This window comes from Colius striatus, chromosome 20 (assembly GCF_028858725.1).
Source record: "Colius striatus isolate bColStr4 chromosome 20, bColStr4.1.hap1, whole genome shotgun sequence".
Taxonomy (NCBI): Eukaryota; Metazoa; Chordata; class Aves; order Coliiformes; family Coliidae; genus Colius; species Colius striatus.
Window position 1 is genome coordinate 1,345,785 of NC_084778.1, and position 11,247 is coordinate 1,357,031.

The 11,247-nt window shown below is 56.7% G+C and overlaps 1 protein-coding gene across 1 annotated transcript; it reads right to left on the reverse strand.

Annotated features, from left to right (window-relative positions):
• Positions 1–2,762: 2,762 nt before the first annotated feature.
• On the reverse strand, positions 2,763–5,842 carry MRPS23 (mitochondrial ribosomal protein S23). The gene is made up of 5 exons (XM_062012347.1): positions 5,765–5,842; positions 5,382–5,549; positions 4,581–4,658; positions 4,317–4,440; positions 2,763–3,197 (listed from the first exon to the last, which is right to left on the reverse strand). The coding sequence occupies exons 1-5, from the start codon at positions 5,806–5,808 to the stop codon at positions 3,048–3,050; spliced, it is 564 nt and encodes a 187-aa protein (XP_061868331.1). The 5' UTR covers positions 5,809–5,842; the 3' UTR covers positions 2,763–3,047.
• Positions 5,843–11,247: the final 5,405 nt, after the last annotated feature.

Below are 11,247 nucleotides of genomic sequence, written 5' to 3' on the forward strand. Positions count from 1 at the left end.
TTCAATTTCTGGAGGATAATAGCATTAGCTCACATCAGAATGAGCTTGCAATATGCATAGAGGCAGCAGCAGCACAGGGAGACAGCCAGAGACAAGGACAGCCCGGGCTCCTGGGGTCCCTCTGGACCATCTCTGAGCCTCTGGGTTTCAAAGCACAAACCACAGCCATGATCCTGGGAAGACTTCAAATCCCCAGCCCAAGGGAGCAGGCAGGGGGTGAGTGGCCTGAGGGAGCAGCCCCACAGCCAACACTGGGGCAGGATGTGACCACAAGGGTTTCTCTCAGCTGCAGCAACACTGAGGCTGAGCAGTTGCTCTCTGCCAGCGAAGCCCTTGCCCTGCTGAGCTGTGCCCTGCAGCCAGGGCCAGCCATGGCACACACACTGCAGCCTGCCCTTGCTCGAAGGATTATTGCAGACGTTCATTAACTCTGCTGCAGTGCCCACCAGCAGGCTTGTCCTGCAGCTGGGGTCCCTCTGGGGCTCAGCCCTTCCAGCTGACCCAGCCACAAGTGAGCTGGTTATCCAAACTGCCAGTGACTTGCATGGAGCAAAACACTGAACAAGGAGTGAGGCAGGTCCTGCAAAATTGACTGGTAAAACCCCAAGCCCCTGCTGAGCTCAGCCAGCTGCTGCTGCCCCTGCTCCAGTGGGGATGCTCCAACGCTCTGCTTTGCCAGTTGTATGGCTGATGCTCCTGGGGCAAACTGACCTGGGCATGGGGGCACACGTGGGCTGGTCACAAAACCAGCAGATCTTGCAATCAAGACTCCTAGAGCCTATGACAGGACTGTCTAGAGAATTCTTCACCCTGAAATTGTCAGGTGAGGTCCACAATTTTAGGAGCTGACCTTGGAAAAGCCCCAGCCCAGCTATCAGAGCTGCACAAGGGGTCACCCACTGCCTGCCATTGTCTTTTTTCATGCCTCAAGGAGTAAGGAACCTTGTAACTGATCCTTTGGCATTTATTGTCACTTAAAATAGCCTGGCAATCAGCGAGAGGAACTGCTGCACACACCACTCATCTGGCAGGAGGAAGGAGGTCAGCAATTTAGCCCAGAAAAGGTCACACGGCTGCTCATAATGGGGTGTAGGGTTGCGAGACAGCGAGCGCTTCGCTCCAGCCATTAACGAGCGTGCAACGGGAGAGGAGGGGGCTGCCGGGCACGGGGAGACGGCTCTGCAGCAGCTCCCCCGCGAACGCGAAGGGCAAACCACCAGCTCACGGCCGTGTCCTTCGCTGCCAGCCCCAGCAGCTGCCTTTGCCCTCCGCACCTCCCCAGCCATGCACCCCGCACCCTGTTCCGGGGACACCCCGAGCGGAAACCGAGGTCGCTTTTCCTGGGCTCTCGCAAAGCCGGGACTTGTCCTACCTCGCACACGTTTGCCACAGTGTTTGGGAACAAATCCTCGCGGCCCCGAGCCGGGGTGCCGGGTCGCGCCCGTCCCCGCTCGCCCCCGGGAGGAACCGCCACGGACGGCTGTCGCCGGAGCCCCCCGGCCGCGGGACGGCGGAGCGCGACCCCCACCTAGCGGGGACCCCCGGAGCGGCCTCATCCCGGCTCCGCAGCCGAACGCCGCCCGCCGAGCCGCCGACCTTCTGCCGGGGCGGGAGGGCGAACGCGGGGTGACCCACAAACCCCGGGAGCCTGGAGCTGAAGGGGAAGGTCACGGTAAGGAGCATGTCAAGCCCGGCACAGCAAAGCCGGCCCTCAGACTCGGCTCTTAACCGTGTCTTCTCCTCGCTGCACTAAATCCTTAACGCTCACATCCTTCAGCCCAGCGGCTCCTCGTTCCAAACCCTCAGCACACCCGGGTCTCCAGCTGCTGCCTGGGGGCAGATGGCCAGTGACACTCCAAGGGCTCATTCCCACCTTTTCCCACTCATTTGGCCACGTTACCTGCTTCAGAACACCAGCACAGTGAGGTACATGAGGGCTTTGTACAGAGCTTGAAGCGTGGAGCACAACCACCCCCTGGCATCCAGCTGCCAGGTTACACTGCTGGGCTATGAGCAGGAAGGGAAGCTGCAATAAATCTCTCACACATGGCTGTGGAAACTAGCTGTGAGGGAACTGGACAGTCACTGTCACTTCTGGTGGTAGAAGGGGAAGAAAAACAACCCCATGAGAGGTCTCAGTGCCAGCCTTCAGGTGAGTCCAGCAGCTCCCCAGCCAAGCCCCTTGTACAAGGGCTGGTCCAGCCAGGAGAGCTTCAGCCTTGGTGACTTTCTCCAACAGCAGAGAGAAAGTTAATTCCAGCTTTCTTCTCGTCTGTTCTGCACAGGAACTCACTCAGGGCTCAGTGCAAGGCTGCTGCTCTAGCCCATGGCCTAAATTCACCGTGCCCTTGCTCAGGACGCTTCAGATGACTACAGACACAGCCCAGCTCAGCAAAGATGCAAGGATGGAGACAGTTACAGCAAAGGAGAGAGAAAGGACAGTGTTGTTTTCATACTTTGCTGTGTTCCAGTTCCTGTTCTGCAGCAGCACTCACCTTGCTCTTCAGTGAAGCTGCAGCCTTGACCTTTCACACTCTGGGGTGACCAGTTTCATCAGGAGTCACTAAAGACTGCCATGATCTGAAGTTGGTACTTTGCCCTGTTCTGACTTTAAGCAAATGATGCCTTTCTATAAATAGCAGCGCTCCTCACCTCACCACAGAAAGCTGACACTGCTGGTGAGCAGCCTCTGCCCTTCCACCAGCAGGACCGGCCCCAGGGCTTCCTGGACCCTCAAGTGAAAGAAGAAACATCTTTACAGCTTCCAGCTTTTAAAGTAAATGTTTAATTCTTTCACTGCCCCATTCATTTTCCAGCCCATGAGCTGAGAGGGAATTCTTCAGCCTCAAACCAAAGCTATCACCTCCAATGTTATCAATGTGGAGATGGAAACAACAAGAACATATCAGCCCTGTGATGATGGAGGCTGGGAACAGAGTCCCAGTGCCCCTGGGGACCTGCCCTGCAGCCAGCAGGCTGTGGTGGCAGAGCTGTGGCTGCCAGCAGCGTGGCAGCTGCCCGGGCCCGAGCACACAGCGGCACGGTGCTCACGAGGGGCTCTCCTTACTTGTTCCCAACAGCTCTGCAGTCTGCTCTTCATGGTCTTTCTTCTTCTGCATCTCCTCCAGCACAGTTTGAAGCTGCAGGTGTAAGGCAGGGTCTTTGGTTTCAGCGTCCTGCTGCCCCTGTTGTGTGACCTACAGGGACAGACAATCGCCACAATCAGGCTGGTGAGAAGCAGGACTGAGAGCAACCAAAAGCATCAGCCCCAGGGCTCATGGCCAAAAAAAAAACGCTGATGGAGGAGTTCTGATTCCTGCTTAGATTGCTTCTGAGGTACACCAGGGTCAAGGTATGACTAGGACAAGAAGTTTAAGACCAGAGTGCTGACCTCAAGCTACAAGATGGAAGAAAGTCGGTGGTTTCACCTTTCCACGTGCTCACTGGACAGTGCATTTTAACCAGAACCAATTTCTGTTCCTCTTCAGCCTCTTTTATCAGGGAAAACTCCACAGACACCAGGCCCAGAGACCAGTGGATGACAAGGAGAAGGGAGAACACATTACAGATAGAATAATACATGAATTTGGCTAACAGAGCTTGAACTGCAGCTTTAAGCACAGCTCTGCTCCCTTCTTTCCAAAGGCCTTTGACCATGAGGCCAGCATGCTCAGAAGAAACAGTCATCACTCAGTCACAACCAAGGTAAAAGATACCCAACCACCACAGAGCAGCCATGCTCTGCTCTACCTGAGGTGCTGTTCTAGAAGCATCTTCAGTTTGGGCTTTTTACCACGTTTTATGTTAAGATTTGTTTGACAGTTGCCTGAAGGAGGAACTAGACACAAGCCCAGGAGCCACCTCCTCTCTTGGACATTAGAGAAAACACAGAGCAGTAGCAAAACACTTTGGACAGTTCTTTCAGGCAGTTATTTTGTTGCCAAAAATAGAAGCAAACAACCCCCAGACTAAACCCTCTGTGCAAAGCCTCCTGAAAAACAAAACCAAACCAGAAAAGCCCAACAAAACAACCCTAACAAGAGCTGTGCAAAAAGGCCCAGTTCAGGATGGACACTGAGGAACAAAAGTGAGAGCTCACTGAACTCCCCAACTCTTAGAGCAGTCCCTTCACCCTGGCCAGCCACATCCATGAGCAAGAGAAGACTTTACCCTGCACAGCAAAGACATTTCCCTACAACCATCAGGTGCAGGACTGTTGCTGAGAATTTGATTTGGACCAACCCAACATGAAGGGCCTGGAAGTGACTTTTTGTGAATGCCCTGGCCAAGTAACTCTGTGGATGTTTAATACTTACTCTGTCTGTTCCTCTTCTCTGTAAAATTATCCCACTGGCCAAAAGGGCTTTTCCTGTTTCTTCAAACAACTTTTCCTCTTCAACTTTTCCTTCTTCCTTCAGTTCATTGAATTTCTCAACAAACCTGGATTTCAACATTTGTTTCAAAAGTGTTTGTTTCAAGCAACGTTTGGTTTGTTTCACAAACATTTTGGTTCACTCACTTCAGAGGAGAGAGGGACCAGTTTCAGAAACCTTTCCAGTTTCCTTATAACTAAACCTTACCTCTGGCAGACAGATTTGTAGTTTAACTGGGACAGGTCAAAAGGTTTTGGACCATTACCATAAACTCTGTAAAATCTCCTATTAAAACAAAATAGAACAACAGTTTAGGTTTTCAACCCATCAAAATGGGAAATGTCTTGGGAGTAAATAACAGTTAATTCAGCTTACAACAAAAAATAGTCACACAACTATTTCTCCTTGTCCCATCAGCTACAACATTACACAGATGTTGCCTCCAGAAGTTTTACTTGTCTTCTGTGGTGGCCAGTGCCAGGACAAGGCAGAACAAAACAGTTCCACTTAAGGACAAGGAGAAAGTCCTTTGGTGCTGAGGTGAGGGAGCCCTGGCCCAGGCTGCCCAGTGAGGGTGTGGAGGCTCCTTCTCCAGAAGTTTCCAACCCCACCTGGACACGTTCCTGTGCCCCCTGAGCAAGGGGAATCTGATTGAGCAGGTGTTTGGGCTGGAGCAGCTCTGCAGGGCCTTTCCAGCTCCCACCATGCTGGGATTCTGTGAATAAATTCTAGATCATCCTCACCCCCACCACTGAGCCACAGGAACGCTGCAACTTCTTCCCAGGGGGCTGGTCCCGGCCCACAGCAGCCACCCACGCGGCTCCCAGGGGCTCAGCATTCCCACCACCAACGAGCAACAGCTCTGCACACCCAACAGCGACTGCCAACGGCCGGGGACGGCGCAGACGTTGCTGGAAGAGGCAGCGGCGGCAAGGACACGGGGCAGAGGAAGGCGCCTGGCGAGCGGCGCAGTTCAGACCCGCCGGGAGAGGGAGAGCGGCAACTCACGCTCGCACTTCGTCCTCGTGGTAGAAGATGGGACGGATGACATCCTTCACCTTGCCGTAGCGCGGCCGCGGCACCCGGTACACGGGCTCCCTCAGCGGGGGGAAGGCGGCGTACACGTCGAACCACAGCGGCTTCTTGATCACTCCCATGCGGAGAAGGTTCCGGGTCCTGCCGGGAGACACGAGCGGCGGCCAAATCAGCGGACACCCAGCACCGGCCCGGGCCCGGGGCTCCCGGCATCGCCCGCCCAGCACCAGCCTGACCCCGGCCCTCCCGGCTCGGCTCCCCAGCGCCTGCCCGGGCCCAGCCCCGCTCCTTGTCCCGGCCCAGCCCCGCTCCTTGTCCCGCTCCTTGTCCCGGCCCAGCCCCGCTCGGCCCCGCACCGGCTGAACACGCTCCCAGCCTTGTGCAGGCGATTCCCCGCCATGGCGGCCGGGCCGCCCTTAGCAACGGCCGGAACCGCCAGGGCGTGCAGCCGAGCGCCGAAGGACGGAACGTGGCGCCCAGGCAGCACCAGCCGATTGCCGAGCAGGCGCTCAGGCTGATCGTGTCCCCCCCTCCTCTGATTTAAAGGGCTCTGGCCCCCGGGAGGCCGAGGGACACGGGCTGGGGGCACTGGGGAGGGCGAAGAGTGCCCAGGACCTCCTCAGGAGGCCTCTACCATCATGGTCTGCACATGAGGGAGACAAAAGTGACAACAGCACAGGGACCCCCAGCCTGGGCCATGGGCTGGGGTCTGTCTCAGCTGGGGGGTCTGTCCCAAATTGGGGGGTCTGTCCCAACTGGGGGTGTCTGTCTCAGCTGGGGGGTCTGTCCCAAACTGGGGGGTCTGTCCCAACTGGGGGTGTCTGTCTCAGCTGGGGGGTCTGTCTCAGATGGGAGGGTCTGTCCCAGTTGGGGGTTCTGTCCCAACTTGGGGTGTCTACCTCAGCTGAGGGGTCTGTCTCAGATGGTGGGGGTCTGTCCCAACTGGAGGGGGTCTGTCCCAACTGGGGGTGTCTGTCTCAGCTGAGGGGTCTGTCCCAACTGGAGGGGGTCTGTCCCAACTGGGGGGGTCTGTCTCAGCTGAGGGGTCTGTCCCAGCTGAGGGGGTCTGTCCCAGTTGGGGGGTCTGTCCTGAACCTGCTGCCAAGTGAAAGAAAATGCCATCAGCTAGATCAAAGCAGTCATTAGAAGGTAACTCAAATCAAGCTGTACTGATCAGGATAATATCCCTTGCAAAGAACGTCCTGGGCCTGGACACACTGATCACTGATGAAGGTGCTAATGACAGCTTGGCAGAGAGGAGCGAGAGCTGGGTGTCCCTGACTGAGCTACCTTCAGTGGCATGCCAAAAGTCACCCCCACAGGTCAAAAAGCCCCCTGCCCAGGTACAGACCCTTCCCTGGGGCAGGCACAGTACTACAAAGGTTACATAACCCGTGTTATAATCGTCTGCTAATCACTAACCAAGCACTGTAATGTCTGAATGCTGTAACTGCTGTGTGTAAATACAGCACAGAAGCTTTAGACAGGGGCCCTGACTCTGTGGGGTTACCCCCAGCCTCAGCCCTGAGGGCAGTTTGGCTGATTGCACACTGGGCACACTTCTCCAGCCCTGCAGGAGGTGCTGTGGCTGTGTCCAGGGTCCTCCTTGGCACCAGCCCTGCAGTGACACCAGTTGTGCCACCCTAAAGCCCCCCCAGTCTTGGGCAAACCATGAGGGTGGCTAAGCCAGAGCTGCAAAGGCAGCAGTTGTCAGCACAGCTGCTCCTGCCCCGGGCAGCCCCCAGCTGCCTGGCTGCCCAGGGCAGAGGCCCAGGCTGTATTTCTTTCCTTTGATTTATAAGACCAGCAGCTCCCCTCGGGCTGTTGGCCCTGAGCAGCCTTCCCCTGGGCAGTGCCTCCACCGGCCTGACTGGGGAGAAGCAGGAGGCATTGAGCAGAGCCTGGTCACTAGGTGCAGCCCTTTGCTTGGGAATGAGCTGATGGGGAAACAAAATACATCCCTCCTTCAGTCTTCCAGCCTCGGGAAGGAAGGGGGCAGCACGTTCCCACCGCAGCCAGAGAGGCAGCAGGTTCTGAAACACCTCCAGCACCCCCCGGCATCCCACCACAGCTTTCAGCCCTGGGCTTGTCTCAGCTGCTGGTGTGCTTACAAGAGAGAACCCCCCTTGTCCCTGTAGAGAAGAAGAATTCAAAAGCAAGTTGCTGGGCCCACTCCAGGGCTGGATCTGAGCTGCTCAAAGGACTGGGCAGGCCCTGGTCTTTTCAGCTCTTTGAAACAGCCCTGGCTTCCCCCTGGGCTCACAACAGCTTGCTTGGCTGCAGCAGGAAGGCAACAGCCAGGGTTTCTCCAGCATTTCGATGCTTTTGACATTTAAGGCAAGAATGCCTCGACTTTTTCCAGCATCTTCTTTCACAGGGAACATCTCCAAGCCACACGTGAAGCTGGGGAGCTCAAATCCTGCCAACAACCGAAAGCTGCTCCCAGACAGCTGATGCAGGACGAGCAGACTCACACAGCCCCATCCCCACGAGTGAGGGGGATGCTCCATGTGCCCCCCAGCCCTGCCACTGCTGCCTGGGACTGCTTATGCTGGGAAATAACCCTCCTGTGAGTCACAGGCCACCCAAGGCAAGGAGGGCTGAAGCCTGGACCAGCCCCCGAGGTTCAGTCGCTCTGGCAAGATGCTGCCTTCTAAGGCTACCCCTGGGGGTACTTCTTAAGGGCAGCAACCTGCACAGAGTAAAAGTACACACTCTTCCCCAAGATAAGGGTGTAAGACAGAGGTTTTGGTGCTGCTGGGGACATGGGGCCAGCTCCTGTCAGTGGGGCTTGACAGGCAACCGCCCTTCCCTCCCACCACCACACCCCCCCTCAGCTTTAGGTCCATGTGCTGCTTTTTGAGCCTCCAAGGAGCTTCTCACTGAAAGTTTTCCTCCTCCAGTCTGCCACAGGGAACACGAAGGGCAGGGGATGCCAAACCCAGCGTGGAGCTGGCAGTGCCCAGCGAGAACGACGCTGGAACCAGCCCCTTGGGTCCCGGCCCAGCGACGCCGTCGGCTCTGCAGCCCCCACGGTGCAGAAACGGGCAGGGCTGGAGACGAACACACACTGCACAAACAGCTCATGGTAAGAATGTGTGTCTGTGCTGCCAGGAGACGAGGGGAAGGAGCCAGCTGCCTGCCTGACAGACGCGGAGGAGTCGCTGCGAGAGCTAATGAAGCAGCTGAAGGAAAACTCAGCCGCCCCGGCCCTGGGACGCTGCTTATTTGCAGGATGAAGCGGGTAACCCCCAGCTTCTCCTTCTCTGCTCTTTCCTGAAAGGCAGGTTCCCACACACAGAGCTGGACAGGGCTGTGTGGGAGCTCCCACAGGGCACGGCCCATCCTGGCAGCCTCTGAGCCCAGGGGAGCCCCTCAGCCGAAACCCCAGCACGGGGCTGCAGAGAGCAGCCCCACAGACACACGTTGCTTTGCCTGAAGCAGAGAGGAATGGGCATCCCTGGAGCATCCTCAGCTGTGCTTTTCCTGGCTCTGGGTGCTCTTCTCACGCTCCTGACCCAAATATCCTGCTGGGTGGGAGCGGGACTTGCTCCTGGCTGCAGGCAGGAGCTCGGCAGTGATGGGTCTCCTGCAGCACCCACTTTCCTGAGGAAAACTGTTTGATGCAAAGCCAGCACGGACACGAGCAGGGAGGCAGAGCCACAGAAGCTCTGAGGCACCTGTGGTTGCAGTGAGCAGGAAGGGAAGGAGCATTTCCCTCCCCACCCTCATTTCTTTCTTTTTCCCCTGTGTAGAAGCGGGAGCAAACAAAAGCAAGTTTCCACCCGAGCACTACGAGTACAGCAGGGCTTTATTGTGTGAATTACTATTAAACATCTTTAAGAAAAAAATACTTATGGAAAGAAATCCTGAACCAGCAACACTCACAAACATCAGCTGGGGTTGTTCTGTCCCTTTGAAACCGTTTCGTAGAGAAGTGACACAAATGTCACTGAGGATTGTACATTTTAGGTAAGAAAATGGGATTTGGCTTCCCAGACGGTTTCAGGAGCTTCTCTACTCGTGGGACCTGATGTTTCCTCTTAAAGGACATAAAAATGATCACTCTTTATCCTCCACTAAAATGATGCTCTGTGCCTCTGAGACATTTGGAAATGGCTACAGAGTGACATAGTTCTGAAAGGCTTTTCCCAGCCCAGGAGATTTAAGGGCAAGTTGTTAGCAAAGGCATCCCTGAGCGTGCTTTTGGCACAGACCTCTCCCAGCTGGCACCCGACACAAACCCTTCGCTGCAAGGCAGAGCTCTGGGGGGTTTGCAGCGAAGGCAGGTTGTGCAGTTACAGCCATCCCCTCCCCACAGCCCCAGGCTGCCCTGTTTGCCCCACTCACTGTCAGAGACAGCCCTGCGTGGGCATCATGAGGTGCAGAGGATGTTGGACACTGTGGGGACCTGCTCAGCCACACCAGCCCAAAGCCAGAGCAGGGACAGGCTGCTGACCCCAGGCTCCTCTCCACCAGCAAACTACAGCTGGGTGACAACAACTCAGAGGCAAGGTTATTGATGAAACACACAGGCTGAGCAGGCAGGGGACAGAAGGAACAGCCACATTTAGCACAGCAGCACTGTGCTTGTAAAGCCAGTGGTTCCAGCAGGACTGACCTGGGACATGACATGAAACGTGGCTCACACAGCCCTGCAGTGCCACAGAGAGCCCAGCACCATCCCCTGTGGCCACAGCACCATGCAGCGGGACAAGCAGCACAGCAAACCCCCAGAGGCCTGACAGCAGAAGGACATGCTGCAAGCACCCAGGCACAAGTGCTTGGCTGCCTCTCCTCCCCACACACCAGAGCAGCCCCCAGTAACAGCCTCCTCGGCTGGGAGAAGCAGAACTTCCTTCCCACAAGAGCCTGAGCTGCTGCCCCACTGCCTGTTGGTGCTTCCTGCACTCATGGAAACTTCACTGGAAGTTAAGCCCTTGGTAGCTAAGAGGCACTGGAGCACTGACAAGCTGATGCAGTTCCCAGCTTGACTTTCTTCCAAATATGCAGAGAGCTGCTTTGGACTGGGAGGGAGTGACGGCAGCCTCCTATGGACCCCAGAGCCAGCGCAGGGTAGGAAAGGAGCCCCTCCTCTCTCGCCACCAGTCTCAGGCTGGGAATAAAAGTCCCATCCAGGGACTAAAGGCCCTTCTGTTCCCAGTGGCAAGGCCCCAGCTTCACACTTAACCCCTTGTGCCCACAGCCAGGCTTGCACATTGAGCCAGGCAGGGACACACACCCCTCAGACACCCACCTAGTGCAGAGCAGCCGCTGCAAAGCCCCTGCAGCATCCCCCTGCCCGGCAGCCCAGGCAAGGCCAGCGTGCCCTGGGATGGCTCCAACCTGCAGACTGAGCTGCCACGCTCAAGGGATGCTCCTCTCTGATTGCCTCAAAAGGAAAGGAGCAGCCCCTAAAGCTGGGATCAGCTCAGTGCAGGGAGGTCTCCTGCTGCTTTGATTTTAGGAACCCAAAGCTCGCTGGTGTCCTGGGGCACTTCAGCCCAGCACATCGTGCCCTGAGCCCGGGCTCTGGCTGTTCTGGGAGCACTTTTGCTAAGGGGACGCTCCCCACACCCTGCAGCCCCAGCCAAATCCACACTGCCCCAGCCCAGGCCAGGGACCAGGGACCAGGGTGAGCACACAGGTCCTCACCGACCCCACGGCGAGGGCAACGGCAGCAGCACTCAACAGGTGCCGGGCAAAGAAATCTTGGCGTCCACTTCAAAGGCCCAGGGGCTGGGGCAGCTTTGCAAAGGGGCCTGTGGGGAGCCTGCAGCGTGGGCTTTTGTTACCAAACCCCGCTGAGAGGCTCTGCAAACAGTTGTGTGTGTGTGTG